General features: G+C 39.7%; 1 protein-coding gene across 3 annotated transcripts in view; it reads left to right on the forward strand.

Annotated features, from left to right (window-relative positions):
• The window catches only part of ITGB1 (integrin subunit beta 1), a 46077-nt gene that overhangs the window by 12107 nt on the left and 13341 nt on the right, over positions 1 to 20629 (forward strand). For all 3 annotated transcript variants that reach the window (XM_070601724.1, XM_070601725.1, XM_070601723.1), the window contains exons 2-9: positions 6521 to 6587; positions 8751 to 8836; positions 11765 to 11987; positions 13848 to 14018; positions 14539 to 14777; positions 17472 to 17627; positions 19065 to 19160; positions 19471 to 19560. In XM_070601724.1, the coding sequence (XP_070457825.1) occupies positions 6521 to 6587; positions 8751 to 8836; positions 11765 to 11987; positions 13848 to 14018; positions 14539 to 14777; positions 17472 to 17627; positions 19065 to 19160; positions 19471 to 19560 (1128 nt within the window). The remainder of the gene's footprint in view (positions 1 to 6520; positions 6588 to 8750; positions 8837 to 11764; positions 11988 to 13847; positions 14019 to 14538; positions 14778 to 17471; positions 17628 to 19064; positions 19161 to 19470; positions 19561 to 20629) is intronic.

Raw genomic sequence — 20629 nt, forward strand, 5'->3', positions numbered from 1 at the left:
CTGTGGTAGATGAGTAAGAGCTACATGGGTCTTAAATACTAAATCTTTGAAATAAGGGTTCTTTACATTTGTTTTAAAATATGTGTATGTGTCTTTATGTGAGTCACCTGGCTTATATCACCTCCCCAATTCTTGCCTTCATTCGGGGGCCTCGAGCATCCGTGCAGATGATATTTTTCACGCTCTGCTCCAGCGGTTTCCTCGACTCTTTCCAGCCCCAGTGGCCATTGAGAGCACTGATTGGACCTCTTCCGTCCCGCTCACGTTCTCTTGGCCTCCCCTTGATTCCAGCCTGACTCACTTCTGGCTGACGGCATCTTGCCCCGAGTGCCTCCTCTTTTCACCCCGGGGCTTCTCCAGCAGGCCCTCTTTTCTGTCCCTGGGGTGCGGAGGCTGGTGGCAGCCTCTGGGCGGACGCACTGTAGTTCCTGGAAGTGTGCCGGAGTTAATGCCCCTGGGGCAAACTTTTACCTGCCGGGACTGGAATTGGTAAACCTGCTTCTCCCCGCTGACCCTCCTGTGAACAGACTTTCTGTACACTTGTCAAACCTTCTCAGAAAGGTCACACCCCCAGCCGCCCCCTGTGGTAAGCGGAGTACCCTGATACTGGCTTTTTCCCTTTTTCTTGGTTCAGTGTCTTCAGTACCTCTCTCTTTCCCTGGGTCACCTTCCGAATAACCTGCCTGCACACCTGTTCTTGTCTTGGGCTCTGCTTTGGGGAAGAACCCTGGCTAAAACAGTTACCATAGCTACATCCTCACTGAGACCTTTTTACCCAAGGCTGCGAGGCTCTGAAGTTTCAACCCGACTGTCTTACCTCCCAGCTCTTTCCCTCCCTGGTTCGCACAAGCCCCTTTCCGCTCACCACGTCCTCTCGAGGCCTGGACTTTGTCCCCTTTGTTGTTAACTCTTGTCAGCACCACCACTTCTTTGCCCCGCCTTCTTCCTTCTGCACTTGCTCTGTGAACAGGGATTAATGCAGCGATTTCAAGTTTGAGTCGAAGGACCATGCGAGGTAGTCTCAGCGATTTGAGCAGTTCTACAAGAAATTTTTTTTAATTTTGTGTTTTTGTGCTAATAATTGTAATAATAAACAACCAACTGGATTATCTGATTGACCACCTTATAACTGAGTAATAATTATTTCAGTGCCTATGATCGTATTTGTTTGTATGTGTAAATTAATTTCAGTTCATACTGTTTTAGAGCCAGGAGCATGAGGCATTTTAAATCTAGCTTTAAGGCGGCTTGTATATACTTAAAATGAATTGAAAATTGTTACCACTAGGGTATCTACAGTGACTGTTTTCTATTTAAAGAGGATCTGCATATTAACTAATTCTGAGAACCTCTTCTTTCCTGGGCTTCTGAGTAATGTGGGAGAGAAATGTCATACAAATTAACGTCGTTCAGCAAAAATTTTTGAGTATTGACTTTGTACCAAGCACTTCTAGATGCTGTAGCTGAGTAAGACACACCAAGACCTGGTCTGTGGTTAACAGATGGCTAACAGGGAGTTTCAGGTAAGGTGAGTGTTTTGAACGTGCCTTTATAAACTAGGGTATCCCTCACCTGCAGGGCCCTTGGCAGTGCTCTGTAATCCTATTGCATCTTCCATATTTTCTTCAACCCCCATTCCCACCTCCTTTTCTCCCAGCACTTGTCCTTACTTCCTGTTTCAGAAAAAAACCATGGGCTGTCAGGCGTGAACTCTCAGCTTCTTACCCCTGCCTGACTTAGAGAAAAGACGCTGCCCCTCTCTTCAGGGAAGTACACTCCCTGAGCTCTGGAGGCCTGGCTCCATCCAGTGCTCTTTCTCTCCTCTGTCTTCACCTCTTCAAATCTGCCCTCAGCTCTTCTCTCTTCTAAGTTGTCTTTTCTTCACAGTCTCATCCATTTTCATAATTTCACTTGCCACCTACATAATGTTATCTCTAACCCTGACTTACCTCCTGAGATCCAGATGCGTATGTCTTCACTTCTCAGTAGGTATCTTCCTTAGATTTCACACAGGCATTTCACATTCCACATTTCTGAACCAAAAGTCATTATTTTCCCCCAGCTTCCTTTTCCTTCTGTCTTCTTTAGCGATGCTTCCTTTCCCTCTCTCAGTCTCCTTATCTCAGCAACGTCAGACGCTGCGTTGCTGCCTCCTGGTCACTCAGTTGTGTGTTCACTTCTCCATTGCTACTGTCTGAATTCAGACGTTTGTTGCCTCTTACTTGAACCTTGGCAGTAAATTTTCTACTTCTTGTAGCTCCTGTCTTGCCACTCATCCTCTACCTCATTAGTTTTCTGCCATATGTATGTTGTCATGTTACTACTATGCCCCAATTTTTTCAATTTCCCTACTATGTATAGAATAGAATCTGAACTCTTTCAGTGTGGATGGCATTTAAGGCTCTGTAACCTAACTCCTCCTGGCCTGCTGGTCTCGGTTTCTGTTATTTTCCAACTTAGAATTTAAGTCTCAGAAATTCCTAAGTACTTTAAGATTCTTTTTGGCCTTTATGATATTTTAAGATTTTAACATAATATAATTTATACTTATTGTAGAAAATTAGAAGGATAAAATAATCACTCATCCCACCGACCAGATTTAACTACAGATAACATATAAATATATTTTTTCTAGTCTTTTTTCTGTAAAGATAGAAAGAACGAGACAATTCCAGTTGGAGGAGGAGGGAGAGGAGTCACCCAGATGTATACATTTAGAAATAAGGTTGAAAAGAAGTTACTGTAATTGTTCTCAGGACTCCGTGGCTTTGCATGTGCAAACCTTTTGCCTGGAATATTCCTCTCCATTTGCCTGCCCAGTTCCTATTTGTCTGCATTTCTAGGGGCAATGTGGCCATCTCCATGAAGTCTCTGAACTTGCCCAGGCAGAGTTTGATGTCCTCATTGCACTTTGTCCTTGTCTACATTGTAGAAACCATCACATCGTATTGTAACTATTTGTATTTCTGTCTTTGAACTGAAAATTCCTCGAAACAGTGACCTTTCTGTCTCCAGATAGGGCACAAAACATGCCATGGTCAGCTGAGGGGAACTTGCAGAGAGGTCTGGAGAAACCAGTGAGGTCCCAGGGAGTGGAGTGTGTCGAGAAAGATGGTGAAATGTGTTAAGTGCTGCTTTGTGTTCATTTTTTGGAGTAAACTGATGTATTCCCCAAGTGCATGTTGTAGGCAGTTAAGAAACTTTTGAATGAATGAATGAACACAGAGAGTAAGATAATGCCTGGAAAGTTGCTTTTGCAAGAGTGCTTTCACATGCATGGTAGGAGGTGGATGCCAATGACAGCGGTTGAGGAGGGAATAGGAGGTTATGAAATGGAGACCAGTGTGGACAACTATTCCTTGACCTTTGATTCTGAAGAGGAGACACAAGATAGGAGTAAGACAGTACCTGAAGGCGTCCCTCTCTGCTGGCCCCTCATAGTGAACCGTTGTATGTGGAATGCTCTTGGTAGGAAGCTCCTTAGGGCCCCTTTTCTCAGCCATAGAATCACCTGGAATACAGGCCCCACTCCCTGAGACTGGTTCTTAGGCCTGGGGTGGGCAGCCAGGTAAATCTGGTGCAGTTGTCACCTAGACCAACTTTGAGAAGTGCTGCCTTAGGAGGTTTTGAAATACAGGAAGCTCTTGGTGTGTCCTTCCCCACACGCATGCAGGAGGATCCAGGACATTCAGAGGCCGTCAGGATCAATAGGGGAGGCTGTTGAGTCCTCTCTGCCACTTCCTCTTTACTATCCAGCTCTCTGCTGCTTGCTTTCCCCAAGGACACTTCTAACTGTATCTTCTAAGCCTCATTGTCCTCATGGCTCTTCTTTATTTTTACTTGCTGTCCTCTTCTGTCTCCTGTGGCTTCTCTGTTTCCCTGAGAGAAAGCTTGGCCTGTTATCAACATCACTAGCCAATGAGTGTCTCTCTCTTTCTTGCCGGTGCACTGACCAGTCACAGGAAAGCTGACATCTGTCCTTGAGCAGTTCTCAGCGGTTGTCCTTGTTCTCTCAGCTGTTCTTCAACACGAGAGCCTTGTTTTGCCTCCTTCTGGGTTTGGAGCTCTTCCAGAGGCATGAGGGTTTCAGAAGGCTGATCTTTGGCTTGTCAAGTTTGTAGAAGGAAAAGGACAGTAGCATTTAAGTCATAGTTTAAAGCTACGTAGCCTAAGAATGTTAGGGAACATTTCTATCCAATAAACTTATCGTAGTGATGAGTCTCTGAATTGTGTCTTTTAAAAGGTTTCTCAAGGTAGCCTAGTGGTCCCTAAAGTAGTCTGAGTAGTATCTTGAAGAAACACATATCAGTCCATATATGGAACAATTATTTGTTCTCTTCACTTTGTGTAGAAACTGCCCAGATGCTCCATTCATCACAGTCATGCATTTCCTCGGAAGCCTTAACATTCCAGGTCCTTTTTAGTCATAGCTTTGGAATTGATAACATTATTTGAATGGCTTAGAATTATAGTCTGTCTGGATTTATTACACATTAAACCTTTGAGGAAGGCCTTAAAAGGTGAACTGTCAGGCATTTGACACTTCTGTGACACTCAGCTTTTGTTGGTCTTTTGGATGCGGTCATAAGTGACATGTAAGCAAAATTGTGCGCTTGTGGCATAACAGAACTTGCTGGTCTGAGCACAGTTGCAAAGTGGATGAGTATGCAAATTATTCTTACTGCTTTTCTCTGGGAAGTCAACAGAGAAAATGCAAACAGCATTTAATAGCAGGGGAAACGCAAGTGTCCCAGGGTGCTCTGAGCACCTGTCCCTGGGTGAAAGCACCCTCTCGCAGCTGTGGGACTAGCATCCCAGGATGCAAACTCTGGAAGACACAGAGGGTTTTAAAAGAATTGTTTCTTTTCTTATGAAAGGAAATTTATCAAGAAAGAAAAAAAATCCCACACAGTTACCCTGCCATAATTGTTATTAAGAAAACGAAAAGAAAGCATTATAACAATTTAAAACAAACAAAACATTGTCTTTATGTTAGGCTTGTAACTCTTTCTCATCTTTAGGTCACTTTGGTTACTTTATATATTCATACACCGTTATTTTTACATCTTGATGTCTTCTTTCTATCCAAAATTATTCTATAAACCTTATGATGTTGCTACATTTTATTACTGTTATGACTCTAATAGTCCATCAAGTTGATGCAGCTAGCCGTTTCCCTATTATTGGGTAGAGAATGTTTGCATTTTTGCCTGTTGTAAATATACTAGAGTTCTATACTGAATGTGCATGTGTGTGTGTATCACCTTTTATATTTTTAGTTATTTTCTTATGATGAATTTCCAGTACCTAGATTACTAAGTCAGAGGGTAGAAACATTTTTTGTGGTTTTTGATATAGATTATTATTTCCCTCCATTAATTATACCAGTTTACAGAGCCATCTCTGATTTCTTTCAGCCATCTGCAGTAAGGTTTGTTGGGGATTAAATTACCCCCCCCCCCCATTTTTTTGGCTTGCTAATTTACCTTATATGGCTTTAATTTATATTTGTTTGATAACTAGTAAGGCTAACCTCTTTTTGGTTGATATTTGTTTTGTATTGTACTCTTGTGGGAGGGGCAGATATTTATGCATATTTACTAGACTGGCTACTAGTCAAGAGCAGTAGGTAGTTAAGGGACAGGGTCAGTGACCTGTGGCTGTAGCCATCTTCGACCAACTCTGGTAAGGTATAGATTAATATTGTTAAAATTTTGATTCACAGAAAATAGTTATATACCTAATGGTTGGAGTATGAAGTATTCTGCTTAATATACAGAATATTACTTAATTTTTCTTTAGAGATTCTAGAAGACACTCAGCCCTCTTTTGGATCTTCTTATGTCCCCCTCCCCCACTTTCTTTTGGTTTAGTTTGTATATCTAGAAATTGTAGGAATTGAACTGAATATTTTACTATCCATGCATAGAAGGTGATTACCTTAGAAATAATTACAAGAGCTCAAACTCAAAAACTGAGTTGGGGTCTTGTGTAGGATGTTGATCTTAGCCTGTGGAGAAATAAAAGCTATTGAAAAGTTGTCAGCAAAGGGATGGCGCCATCAGGACTTGGACAGGTTCGCCCCGGCTGAACGTGAACGCTCCCGTGTTTAGGTCGCGGAGGCCTCTGGCTCCGCATGTTTGGAGCCTGGAGCCACAGGAGATACTGAGAGAGAGTCCCTGCGATGAAGATGCTCATCGCTTTTATGGCGTCAGAGAATACTTGACACTGTTGTTCTTTTTTGAGGACTGTAATTCAGTGTTAAACTGTATTTGATCTGGAGAAGCGAGAATGGATTCGGGGGTCTGGTACAGAAGCTGCTTTAGTGCTGTCGGGTGAAGGGCGAGGTAACCAGGGCGGAGAGGGGGCGACAGGGTTGTGGAGAGGGCTGGAGAAGAAATGGCTTGAGATGTATGATTTTTATAAAATCGACAGAAGATAAGGTGAGTGGGAATGTTTTATGTTTAATGTGTTTTCTTGTTTTTCATTTTCTTAATATGATATACATTTTATGTTTCAGATGAATTTACAACTGGTTTTCTGGATTGGACTGATCAGTTCAATTTGTTATGTGTTTGGCCAAGCAGGTAAAAAAAAAAAAACTGCTTTAGTTGTCTTTTCATTTCAGTCTCTTGTATTGCTTTTGACCAGTTAGACTCCTGGGAAAACCTCAGTTCGCTCTTGCTGCTCCTTTGAAGCCCTGCAGTGGCCCCGTGTCACTCAGATAAAGGTCAGCGTCCTTACAGTGGCCTGCAGGGTCCTTCCTCAGGCTCCCCTCTCCTCTGCCACCAAGAGTGATGACCAGCAGTTTGGCTAGTAAAATGCTAAAATGATAGGGCAAAAAAGAGTATGCTACAGAAAGATCTTTTTAGAGTGTCTAAGTGAGCATAGAGAAAGCAAAAGCATGTAATATATTTAGAAGAAAATAAAGTAAATGTGTAGATGGTGGATTATAAACTGTCCTTCCCTATATAAAAAAATGAAACCAGGAACCATTGACTTTCTAGATGTTCTTGCTCTTTAATCAAAAATTCTTACAAATTGTTGGCATCATCTAGAAGAGGAATGAAAAATAAAGCTGAAAATGTATTTAATCCTCTTAGAAACCATGGTGCATCCGCATCTGGAAGGATATGCAGTTCTGTTCTCCAGATCTCAAAAAAGACACTGCATAGAATAGTTATTTGATATCAGGATAGGACAGACTTACTACATGGAAACATGAAGAAAGAAACCATAAAAGACATTATTCATAAGTTTGAATTACATAAAGCCAACAGCAACATATAAAACCCAAAATTATCTATATGTCGAAACACCATCAACAAGATGAGAAACTGAAAAGCGGTTTAATTTCATTAACATGTGTAGAGATCTGGTAAAAACAGATGAACATGATGACAGAAAAATTTGCAGAAGACATAACAGAAAATTTACAAAAGAAATGGCCAGTAAAAATACGAAAAAAATGAAACCTTAAGTAACTGACAGTTGAATTGATATTCTAATTTATTCCTGTTAAATGAGTAAAAGGTTTTTTATATTGAAAAAGTAGTTAGCATGGTTGAAGGTGTGGTGAAATGGTATTTGCGTACAGCTTGTGGGAGTATAAATTTGAATATTATTTCTGGATAGGAATTAGTGTGTATTGAGAATCTTAAAAACATGAATACTCTTCAACTCAGTATTTTCATTTCTTTGAATTTGTGATAAAGAAATAGTTTTACATTATAAGACTGTTCCTCAGAATATATGTGCGTGTGTATGTATATGTGTTTGGAGGGTTTGTGTGTGCATGTGAGCAAGCACGTGTGAACTAGGCACACATGCAATTGGAAACCATCTACATTTGTGCAACTTTAAATAAGGTACGATAATGAAATATGTAGTCAGTAAAAGCCATATTTTTGAAGAATTTGTAGTAAAACACTTAGGATAAAGTATAAAAAGTAGTATACAAAATGTATATCCTCAATTTCATTTAAATAATGTCTATATTTGCATGCTTCCTTGCTATTTTTTATCTATCTGCATAGAAAAGAGACTGGAAAGAAATATACAGAAATGTTAGCAGTAGTTATCTCTTAGTGGGTTATGGGTGATTTTTAGTTTGTTTTTTTATGCTTGTATGTATTTTCCAAATTTCCTGTGATGAGCATGCGTTAGGTTTACAATCAGAAGAGATGCATTGGAGACAGCCTGTATTAGTGCCTACCACATGAAAGGCACGCTTACCCTGAGGTGAATTCAAGAAACGTAAGACATTGTGAACACAGAGCCTGAAAAATCATGGGATTATGGATTGGGTGATACGGACTTTTTAGGTGTTTAACTTACTGAAAATGAAGGGAAAGCCGCTCAAGATGCTTGAGGTGGTATGAGTGTGGTCATATGAGTTAAATGAAAAGAAATCATACTTCACCCAGTTCTAAGAAAACTCCTGACAGTTATGACCATCCAACATGATAGATCCTGAAATTATGCCGTTGAAAAGAAGGATAACTGTATAGGTTAATAGTGCCTAGTCTTTGCTATAGAAGACGAGAAAGATAACTGTCTTTTTATGGCTGTCTGTGCCAGGGTGATCCTCAAACACCTCTGGGGATAGGTTTGGGTCAGCTTAGTAACTAGGTTCGTAGTATTCATATTTAACATTTAAATGTATTGCCTTATTTGTCATTTTGATCCTGATTTTTCATTATTTTCTCTCGTAAAACTTAAAGTGATCTATTCTTTCTTTCTCCTGACAGATGAAAATAGATGTTTAAAAGCAAATGCCAAATCATGTGGAGAATGTATACAAGCAGGGCCAAATTGTGGATGGTGCACAAACTCGGTAAGATTGCTCAAGTCCTTTCCATTTATTCCCTAGTCATTTAGTGTTATATCCTTGGGAAGTACTGGATATGAATACTGAATAAGCATCAACTCTATGTATGGTACCGTGTGATGGTCTAGAGCCATGCTGTTCAACACAGTAGCTGCTGGCACATGTGGCTTTTGAGCACTTGAAATATGGGTGGTCCACATTGAGAATTGTTGCAAGCCTCAGATACATACTAAAGTTTGAACATTTAATGATGAAAAAAGTTATTAATAATGTTGAAATGCTAATATTTTGTATGTATTGTTAGAATTAATTTCCCTAGTTTCAATTTTTTTTCTTTTAGTGTGACTACTAGACAATTTAAAAGTACATATTTTAGCTCACTTTTGTGACATGCATTATATTTCTATTGGACATCTTCCCAAAAAACTCTAACCGTTTAATTTGACTGTTTTAGATTTCCCCCCTCTTTTAATGGGAGAAGTATAAATTAATCTTCCGAATTTTATTTGAGTTAAAGTTGTCTAGAATTGGTTTGCATCCTAATAAAAGCCCATTGAGGTTAGGGTTTACATTTTATTCACTTTTGTCATCTGTATACATTGCTTAACCTGGTTGGTGCCTTCCACAAAGCTTACTAAATGTTGAATGGGTGAATGAATGAAGGAAGGAAGGAGTGAGTAAGTCAGAACAGGAGATAAAGGGAAGTCATTTTGAGGATATCTCATGTATTCACAGAGTGAATAATGTCAGGAGGTCAAAGGCTTACTGTCTGTTTTTACTCAGGCATTTGACTCCACATTTCCAGTGCCTGTTTGTAGGCGTAACTGGTCAAATATCAGATATTTCATATAGTTTGACCATATGAAAGACAAAATAAGTTGTTGTTTTATTATATCAAGTTTTTTCTAATAGCACTTTCTGTTCTCCTAAAAGTGGTATTCTGGAATTAAACTGGAGACAGTGGAGGAAATAGGGATTGCTGTGAGTTTGTCTCAGCAAGGCTCACTTCCCCACGGCTGTCGGTTGTCTTAGCTGGAACATGAGTGTGGAAATGCCTGCTTTATCTCTGTTGCTACAAGAATTAGAATTGATGGAACCTAAAGCAGTTTCAGTTAGAAGGTCCTAAGTAAGTGGTAGCTGCTATTACCAACAGGAGCATCCATTTTATGAAGGTTATAGTTTATCTGCAGTTGAGGGTTACATAGCCAAACTATCCTTTAAATAATTTAGCCTTTGATCTTTGTGGCATAATTCCTAAATTATTAAAGGCTATTTTGGAATATGTTTAGTGAAATTTTACTTGAGTGTCATGATACTAGGATTTCCTGGCTTGGCTGTTGGGAAGTGTGTGATGTTCTAGGCTCCTGTGCTTTGGTGATATTTTAGGGTTGATAATACATAAAAGTGGTGCAGCTCTGAACCATCTGACGCCCGGTATTCACGTCCCATTGTTTGTCTAATTACGCAAATGCTCTCATTTAGTGTTCTCTTTGCCTTAAAGAATAACTACTCTGGATCATTGTGTATTCTTTGTTTTTAAATATCCTCACTTTATCCAGCACTATGAAATGGGTAGATAATAAATACCATATAAAACTGAAAAGGAAGTGACCCCAAGTAAAAGGCATTCCCTCGTTTTCCCAATGTCAACATTAAAAAATAAAAAGATTTTTGGCCAACTAAATACAAAACTTTTAGTGCTATACGTGGAGTAGTCAAGTTAGTTACTTGATTAGTTACGTATACACATTTCAAAATGATACACACACACACAGTCGTTGTTTTTCCCCCCACTCTCACATTTTGTGAAAAACTTTCATTCAGAATCTTTACATACATCTTACCAGCAGTGTTTTTGCTTTCACTAAGGTACTTCTTCAGTCCTCTGATAAACTTTTTATTTCCATCTAAGTTGTTTGAGGTATAACACATTTTGAAATCATGTTACTACCGGAAATTTTACCCTAAGCCACAAGTACTGTTTACATACCATTAGGGCCTTTTTTACTTTATTTTTTTAAATCACGCTGTGGAAATATGACCATTGTTGTATAATCACTGTATTGTTGTTTTTTTTAAAGATTTAATTTTTTTATTTTTCCTTTTTCTCCCCAAAGCGCCCCGCCCCCCGTACATAGTTGTGTATTTTTAGTTGTGGGTCCGCAGTGTGGCTTGATGAGCGGTGCCGTGTCCTCGCCCAGGATCCAAACCGGCGAAACCCTGGGCCGCCGAAGTGGAGCACAGGAACTTAACCACTCGGCCACCGTGCTGGCCCCTGTATTGTTTTTTAAAATAAATTTTCAAAGTTTCGTTTACAATAATAGCCAAGACTTGGAATTTTTTCGAACCTCCCTGAATACTTACTAAATTTGTGCTAAATTTCTTGGTCCCCTTTTTAAAAATAGCATAGTTAATTGAGATGCTTTTAGGCTAAAATGTTTTGCTTAAACATTGAGTTGTTGAAAATCTTGTGATGTAGAATGCTACATAATGTGAGAGACTTTTAAGGATATTTCTAAGGGAAATTTTGGGAAAAAATATTTGTCCGATATTTGGGTGTGTATGTTATTAGTGGCTGTTAACCATGCTGAATAAGTGATTTCATGGAAGAAATTTCTTTGATTAGATCCTATGAATTTGAAGGTGGGACATTTGAAATGTATACCTAGGTCAGTCCTAAGTATTACTAAAGTAATAAATTACTAGCAATATATTAGTAATAAAGGTATTACTTTCAAGGAAAAAATTTTGTTTTTAAACAAGAGCACTTATTATGGTTTGGAGAAAGGTAGTATTTTGCTTAAAAATGAGAAATGAAGCCCATTAGATGTGTCGCTTGATTTTTGCAATTTACTTGCGTATTTGCAATTATGATTATGTAAAGGTTTGAGCATTATACTTTTTATTTCTCCGTGTATTTTATATGTCATTTAGACATTTTTACAAGAAGGGATGCCTACCTCTGCACGATGTGATGATTTAGAAGCCTTAAAAAAGAAGGGTTGCCATCCAGATGACATAGAAAATCCCAGAGGCTCCAAAGATATAAAGAAAAATAAAAATGTAACCAACCGGAGCAAAGGGACGGCAGAGAAGCTCCAGCCAGAAGACATCACCCAGATCCAGCCCCAGCAGTTGGTTTTGCAGTTACGATCAGGTACAAAAATCCAATCCTGTGGAAGCCTTTGTTTCTACCTGAGCTTTTCCACAACAACTTGATATGAGCCTCTTGCCAGTTTCTGCTGACAGCTCGTTCTCACACTGGACCGGCTGCCAAACAAATGTGAAATACGTTAAAGTTTAGAAATTTTTTGCAGATATTTGTAAGTCGCATATATTTGAAATGATAATAAATGTTGCCTAATGTCCAAAGTAAATTCTGTTAAAGATTCAGAAAGTTTTAGATTTAGTGAACTTTGAAAATAAGTCCATCCTCTCTTATGATTACATCATATAAAGAAAACATTTTAACCTATTTTTTCCTTTGTACTTGTTTAGTATTGTTAAAATATTAAGGTTTTTGTGATAATCTATGACAGTCCCACATCTGCAAACAAAAAGAAAAAGAAGAAAACACAAGCCCTCTTCCTAGTCTTTCCAGTTTCCATCCCCTTTCTCTCAGAGGAGGGGTGCAGACTCCCGCCTCCATGGCTGCCCTGCCGTCCTCCTTCACCCACGGCCAGCCTCCTCGCCTCCGTGCCTGCCCTCCCGTCCTCCTTCACCCACGGCCAGCCTCCTCGCCTCCGTGCCTGTCCTCCCGTCCTCCTTCACCCCGCGGCCAGGCTCCTAGCCTCCTCGCCTCCATGTCTGCCCTCCCGTCCTCCTTCACCCCGCGGCCAGGCTCCTAGCCTCCTCGCCTCCATGTCTGCCCTCCCGTCCTCCTTCACCCCGCGGCCAGGCTCCTAGCCTCCTCGCCTCCATGCCTGCCCTCCCGTCCTCCTTCACCCGTGGCCAGGCTCCTTGCCTCCGTGGCTGCCCTCCCGTCCTCCTTCACCCGCGGCCAGGCTCCTGCTCTAAACCTGTGCTGGCACAGCTCTGCCTTCCCCTTGAACCACAAAGCCTCGTGGACCCTTCTCAGGGCCTTTTTTTCTTTAGCCTTTCTGTACCAAGTGACACCTTTGAACTTCTTGGAAGGCTTTCCTCTTGGCTTCTACAATATCACTCCTGGTTTTTCTCCATCTCTCTTAACGTTGCTTTCCAGTGTTCTTTTTGTGTCTTTTCTTCCTTCTTCTTTGCAGTCCACTTAATTGCTGGTCGTTCTCTTGTGGATTTAAAACCATCTGTATGCTGTAACAGACTTTTAAGCTCCAAACCCATTTATCCAACTGCCTTTTAGAAGTCTTTAGAAAATCTGCAAGTTAAAAATTTCATGATTTTTCACCCAAACCTTCTCTTTATCCTGTATTTCCTCAGTGAGTTACACCTAACACCTCTTGTGCATCTCTCCTCTTCTCCTTCCTCATTGTTTCAATCTTCATCATCTCCCTCTTAGATTCTTGCTATAGTTTCTTAACAAGTTTCTTTGTCTCTATAATTCATTTTTAAAACTTTTTGCCAGGCTCTAGAGTAAAGATATGATTATGTTATTCACTTGCATATAGTGGTTTCCCATTAAATAGAGAACAATCTTCCCGTAAAACCTCAGTCTCTAAGCAGTTGGGTGTACCCTGCAGCGGGCCCTGACCTACCCTCGCCAGTCTAATATATGTCGTTCCGTCTATTTGTTTTCCTCTGTCATAGTTATAAATCGACTTTTGTCTGTCTTGCCCCCTGTGGACTGGGACTGTTGTCTTTTCGTGTTGCATCCCCAGGGCCTGGCATTTTAAGTATTTGTGACTGAAATTGAGTACACAGAACCGTTGAGTTACCTATGGAATGTCCAAGCTTTTGTAAAAATTATGGCAATAGTACATTTTATTTTATAGTGTTTACCTTGTAAATCTGATGTACTTGTTTTTTCTCGTTTACTTTTAATTGCTGGCAAGCTAATTTTGTTTTCTAATCTCTCTTTAATTAGGGGAGCCACAAACATTTGCATTAAAATTCAAGAGAGCTGAAGACTATCCCATTGATCTCTACTACCTTATGGACCTCTCTTACTCTATGAAAGATGATTTGGAGAATGTAAAAAGTCTTGGAACCGATCTGATGAATGAAATGAGGAGGATTACTTCAGACTTCCGAATTGGTAGGAATATTGAGAAAATTAATGATTTTCCTTTGTAGGAGCCATGACAGTTTTGTTCTTCACCACATACTTGCAAGATAAATAGGCCTGTTTTTTAGCCTTTTCTTTCTTGAAGGGAATGATACTCCTGTCACATGTCTAATAATGTTTCTGCCTCCTTGTTCCTCTGGTACTGTATGCTACTAGGTTACTTGACACAGATTATACCACACAGATATAGGGAAATGCATGCTTGTTTTCACAGGAATTTATTCATTCACTTGTGGATTTATTTTATAAACATGTTGAGTACTCAGATTCTATTTTATTACTCATTAATATGACCACATTTGCCTGTATAGCCTGTTCTCACTTTAGACCTGAATTTTTCATATTATAATGATTTCCTTTCCAAACCTTATTATTAAAGATAAAGATTGACTTACATGGGGTATCATACTTGATTTTTTTTTTTTAATGCAAGTCTGTCTATCCATCCACCATCCATCTATCCATCTCTCTATGCATTTTTCCTTCACAGGGTTTGGCTCATTTGTGGAGAAAACTGTGATGCCTTACATTAGTACAACACCAGCCAAGCTCAGAAACCCTTGCACAAGTGAACAGAACTGCACCAGCCCATTTAGCTACAAAAATGTGCTCAGTCTTACTGATAAAGGGGAAGTATTTAATGAGCTGGTTGGTAAACAGCGCATATCTGGAAATTTGGATTCTCCAGAAGGTGGCTTTGATGCAATCATGCAAGTTGCAGTTTGTGGAGTAAGTGCATTCATTTTCTATAAAGGGATATTATTTGTGTAAATTTTAAGTATGACTGTACTATCAGTTAATAGAAAAAATTGCCTTAATTACCATGTCATATTTGATTATTCTAGAGAAATACAGAATTTAATCCCTTAAATTCCCTCCAACTACAAGTGTTTTGTTTTTGTTTATTTTTTTCTTTTTGGTGTGGAACGTTCACCCTGAGATAATATCTGTTGCCTGTTTTCCTCTTTTTTTGCTTGAGGAAGATTAGTCCTGAGCTAGCATCTGTGCCAGTCCTCCTATATTTCGTATGTGGGACGCCACCACAAGATGGCCAACAAGTGGCCAACAAGATGTGGACAAGTGTAGGTCCACACCCGGGATCCAAACCTACAAACCTGGGCCACCAAAGCAGAGTGCACCAAACTCAACCACAACGCCATGGAGCTAGCCCCAATTAGTGTTTTATAAAAGTATATTTAATCATTTTGTCCCTATATAAGCCAAGGCAGTTAGTTAGTTCATTTATATGGAGCTTTAAAAGCCAAGAATGCTCACCATTTGAAAGAGCAGGGCAATTTAGCTGTACTTTAGCTGGTGTTCTGGGTTTTTAGGAGAGGCCCAGGTGGCCTGGCTCTCTGGCTTTGTGCCAGAGGTGAGGTTATCCCAGGTTATCACCGGGAACGTTAAAAGTGCTCAGATGAAACAGTGTCTCACCATTTTCCTTTGGTCAGTTTTCTTCTGCTCATTGTCTTTGAAAGATGTCTTTCCCTGTGTCTTAGTAATTCAAAAAGAAAGAACTTTTTAAGTGCTAGTTTGTAAACTATATGAGAACATTTAGGAGTCATATAATATTCATAATTTTAATTGCAGGATTTTCAGTGGTAAGCTTGTCTCCATTGGACTAGTGATTAGAATTTTATGACCTGTTTACCAGTTGAGGATTTTGAAATGACCTTTTAATAATATAGCTGGAGCTGAAACTAGAAAACGTTGTGAGGTAGATAAAGTTTCTCTTAATTACCTACTGCTGTCCCATTCCCCGCCACCCTTTTTCCCTTATAGTACCCCTATTCCTAGAAGACCTTCCTTGATTCCAGATGCTTTTTTTTTTTCCCTGAGGAAGATTGGCCCTGAGTTAACATCTGCTGCCTGTCTTCCTCTATTTTGTATGTGGGACACCCCCACAGTGTGGCTAAGTGGTGCAGGTCTGCACCTGGGATCTGAACCTGCAAACGTGGGCCAGTGAAGCGGAGCATGCCAAACTTAACCACTATGCCACATGGCTGGCCCCCAGATGCTTCTTAATAGTTATTTTTCCACCAGTCTTTGCTAAGGTGCTAACCGATATCCAAGATAATAATAGGGTATAGTGATCTGGTACAGTGGTGAAGAGAACAGTCTTTAGATTGTTATGACCTGGCTTCAAATTTTCCCGCCAGCACTAATCCTAGGCAGCTTCCTTAGCCACTCTAGGGGCTCTTCCTTCTCCTCCAGAAGGGATGATAATAGGTCGACCTCACAGAGCTGTTGTGAAGCTTAAACGCAGTAATCCACGTAAAGTGCCCATAGCCCTCAGCAAACGTTAGCTGCTACGTTCTCGTTACTTCTGACATCTCACTGGGGTAGTTGCAGTTTAAGGACAGTCTCTGCTTTTAAAGCTGAAGAAAGAGTAATATTCCAGGTGGAGCCCAGCCTGACCCGCTTCTGTCCAGCCATTCGTCTGATCCTCTTAGCAGCTCATGTGGAGAGTGTTCTCGGGGCTGCCTTCCACACCTCCACCTGTGGATTCCAGTGGGCTGGAGCATCCTGGCCACTCCCGTCCTTCTCTGTTCATCAGGCTGACTGAGAGGACCTGTTCCGCCTACTTCTCTAGATGCAAAAAAGAGAGACGTTCAACTTGGATTGCCAGCATTACTAAACTTCATTCCTGCCTTCAAGGAGTTTGCAGTCTTATGAGGAGATACACAGATGTATTGAGTAAATTTAGACAAATATAATTATAAATTTACCATTGAGAGAAGAGAATTTTACTGCTGCTTTAAATTCTTTGTTTAATAAGGTGCAGAATAAAATAAATGAACAAATAAAAAGTACTGATGAGTTAGAATGGGTGGAATTAAGTAGGTCAGGTCTTTGGAGAAGATAATTTTTTCCGTAGTTAAAAAGGAAGGCCTAATGTGAAGGGTCGATAAAGGAGGTATATGCTATAGAAGATAGAACAAGGATGGAAGAAGGGATATGAACAAGACAGCAGTAGTCGGGTAAAGGAGGGGACGGGCTGAGGCATTTTTATGTGCTCAGCACATACTCAGCAAGCGCCTACTGTGTAGCGCTGTGCCAGCTACTGGAGATTCGATGATGAGCAAAACCAGGTGTGGTCCCTGCCCCACAGGGAGGGAGTTAGCTTACTGTCTAGTGGGGAGAGAGACATTGATTTTAAAAGAGTCCATTTTTTAAAGGAGCTGAAAGAAATGGGCAACCAGGCAAGATACACTTTTACCATGGGATGGAGGAGCTTTATTCAGTAGGCTGTATGCAGGGTTATTAGCATTATCAGCAAGATTATTAGCTGTGTGAAAAGAGAAGATAAAGAAAAGAGACAGAATTAGGGTAAAAGTACAGTGGTAGCCTATGTGAAGATAAGAGATTTATGTTGAGTTATTGTGAGTAGTATTTTGAAATTGAAATCCTTTTCTTTTCAAGTCATTGATTGGCTGGAGGAATGTTACTCGGCTGCTGGTATTTTCCACGGATGCTGGGTTTCACTTTGCTGGAGATGGGAAACTTGGTGGCATTGTTTTACCAAATGATGGACAGTGTCACTTGGAAAATGATGTGTACACAATGAGCCATTATTATGTAAGTGCTTAATTTCTTACATGTTAAATGGATTTGTGCTGAATTTTAGTGTTTAATACTAAGAGTGTTGTCGGTGCCTGGCTTGTGGATTTTTCAGGGTTTGGGGTTTTGTTATTTTGGTAAGTATGGGCCCTAACCCACTGTGCAGGAAAGCTGGTGTTGCTGTTTCTGAAGATGTGGCTTTGTGCTTGCTTCCTTCCGCTTCGACAAAGGCCCCAGTTAGGTGAAAGGAGCTTCTCAGATGCCTTTCCTCCCTGCCTCGACCCAGAGCTGTGTTTCCTCTCGCTTGCGTGTGTCATTTGGTTAGCAAATTTGATATTATTTGTAAACAAGTAATTTGTATAGTCTTACACTCTTTATTTATAGATGGTTTTTAAAAGTCTATACCCTGTCTCTACTGAAAATAAAGGTTGGCAAATTATTCAAGTTCTAGAGGAAATAAACCTTGATGAATCTTGGTCTTTTTCTTAAGTGATAGATAATACAACCTGTAATTACTGGCAATTCTTTAATTTCATTGTTCTGACATATACATAGATAATCTTGTTTCTTGGAACTGTTTTATTATGGAAATTTTTATACACATAAAGATAGAAGAGGATTATAAACCCACATGTACACACCATCCATTTCAGCAATTATTTGTGTTATTTAAAGCAGTCTTGTATAAGTAATCCAGTTATATATGCAAATCATTATTTTCGAAAAGTATTGAAAAGACAAAAAACATGACTACAGAAGGACCACATAACTTTAATGTAGACAATGAAGACACTGAAATTGTTAGAGATTTTGTTTACCTTGGTTCAGTCAACAATTTAAATGGAGACTGCAGCCAAGAAATCGAGAAGACGGGGACTTGGAAGGGCAGCAATGAAAGAATTAGGAAAGATCATCAAGGGTAATTAGAGACCAAGGCCAAGATTGTCCACACCCTTTTATTCTCAATTACTGTGTATGGGTGTGAAAGCTGGGCAGTAAGGAAGGCTGACAGGAAAAAAAATGGACTCATTGGGAATATGGTGATGGAGGAGAGCTCTGTGGATACCCTGGACTGCCAGAAAGATGAACGAGTGGGTCCTAGAGAAAGTTAAACTTGAACCATCACTGGAGGTAAAAATGATAAAACGGAGGCTGTCCTACTTGGGGCACATCATGAGAAGGCAGGAGTCTTTGGAAATGACAGTGATGCTGGGAAAAGCAGATGCAGCAGGAAAAGAGGAAGAGCAAATATGAGATGGATGAGCCCGTAAAGGAAGCCATAGACCTGAGTCTACAGAAGCTGAGCAGGGCTGTTGAGGACAGGACATTGTGGACATCCCTCATTCATAGGGTGGCCAGGAGTCGGAGCCAACCTGACAGCCTGTAGCACATACTGAAAAACTGGAATGGATTGGATGTACTTACATAACTAAATTTGACTACTTAATTTCGTAGGATTATCCTTCTATTGCTCACCTTGTCCAGAAACTAAGTGAAAATAACATACAGACGATTTTTGCAGTTACTGAAGAATTTCAGCCTGTTTACAAGGTAAATATATGTGGTGAGATAAAAAGAGGAATAAATTTCTAGACCCTTTTGTTTAGTCATTAGAGGCAGAATCATGTTTGAATTGAAATATGGGACAATGGCATCAGTTAGACAGACTGGATTTTATGAAAGTGATTTATGTTACATTTTAATCACATATTATAAAACTAGTCTTTCTTAGATCTGATTCCTTAAGTTATTTAGGAAACGTATAGGGAACTGGTACTTAAATAAATATTAGATACTTGGTAGATGCTAATTGGTTGAATGAATATATTTGTATTTTGTATGTTTTATCTTTTAATTGCAGGAACTGAAAAATTTGATCCCTAAGTCAGCAGTAGGAACATTATCTGCTAATTCCAGCAATGTAATTCAGTTGATCATTGATGCATACAATGTGAGTACATTTTAAATAAGATCTGTTCTGGACAACAACCTGTTGAAAAAGTAAAACTCCATTGATACGCAAGCCCAGAGGACAACATGAAACTTAAATCCTATATATCTGGAGGAAAAACTCTTATCTTTTCTTACAAAAGCATAATTATTTGCTTAGCCTAAACAAAGCAAAAATGAGATAAAGGCATATGGAGAAAATTTCTAAATATCTGTTTGAATGTCACTAAGCAATAGGTCTCCTTGTTGGAAAGCAAGTGTGAAACATAACTTACGTTTAGATTAAGGATTACCTCAATCTTTTTTTTCCTGTCCAAAGTGTCTTATAGATTCATCTATTTTGATGAATTGTGCTGGAAAAGGTTTCTTGCCAATTCTCTTGCCATATATGTAGAGGATATGGTTTTCTATTCTCAAGAGGTACACACATGCTCGTGTACATGTACCATAAAATATATGCAAATGTGTATATATATATATATATATATATCTATGACTTATGTATTTTAAAAAGATTTGTAAGATTTTTTCTCCCCGCACATGGAAGGAAGTTGAATTGAAATTAAAGAGGAATTGTGTTCTCCATCTGGAGCTTAATTCAGAGTACCTTTAGTGATACTCATTAAGCATTGGTTAATAATCATTTCAAGTAATCTGTAGCATTTGTAATATTGTGGTAACCATTTTATGCTGCGTACACTGCCTCCACCCCTCAACCCTTTGACAGGTTGAATTTTAGATATTTTTTACCTCATGTCAGGGGTTCCCAAAATGTTTTAGAAAGATCATACTTGAAAGAGAGAGGTTTTTACAGAGATTTTCAAGATTCCAGTTGTTCCATGTCTTCCCCATAGCTGTTCTCCCTCTTAACAGAATATCTTAATGTTTTCCTAACTCCCATCCACGAGATTAGTGGACAGAGAGAGCTCGCTGCTGCAGCTTTCTCCATGTGTCCGCAGTGGTCTCATCCTGAAAAAGCACTCGCCTCAATCCTTCCTACTTGGGATTTGGGATTTGTTTTTTGCCCGGGGCTACAGTGGCTCCGAAGCATGTTGTTCCCAGATTGTGTG

Source organism: Equus przewalskii, chromosome 30 (genome assembly GCF_037783145.1).
Source record: "Equus przewalskii isolate Varuska chromosome 30, EquPr2, whole genome shotgun sequence".
In the NCBI taxonomy this organism is placed as follows: domain Eukaryota; kingdom Metazoa; phylum Chordata; class Mammalia; order Perissodactyla; family Equidae; genus Equus; species Equus przewalskii.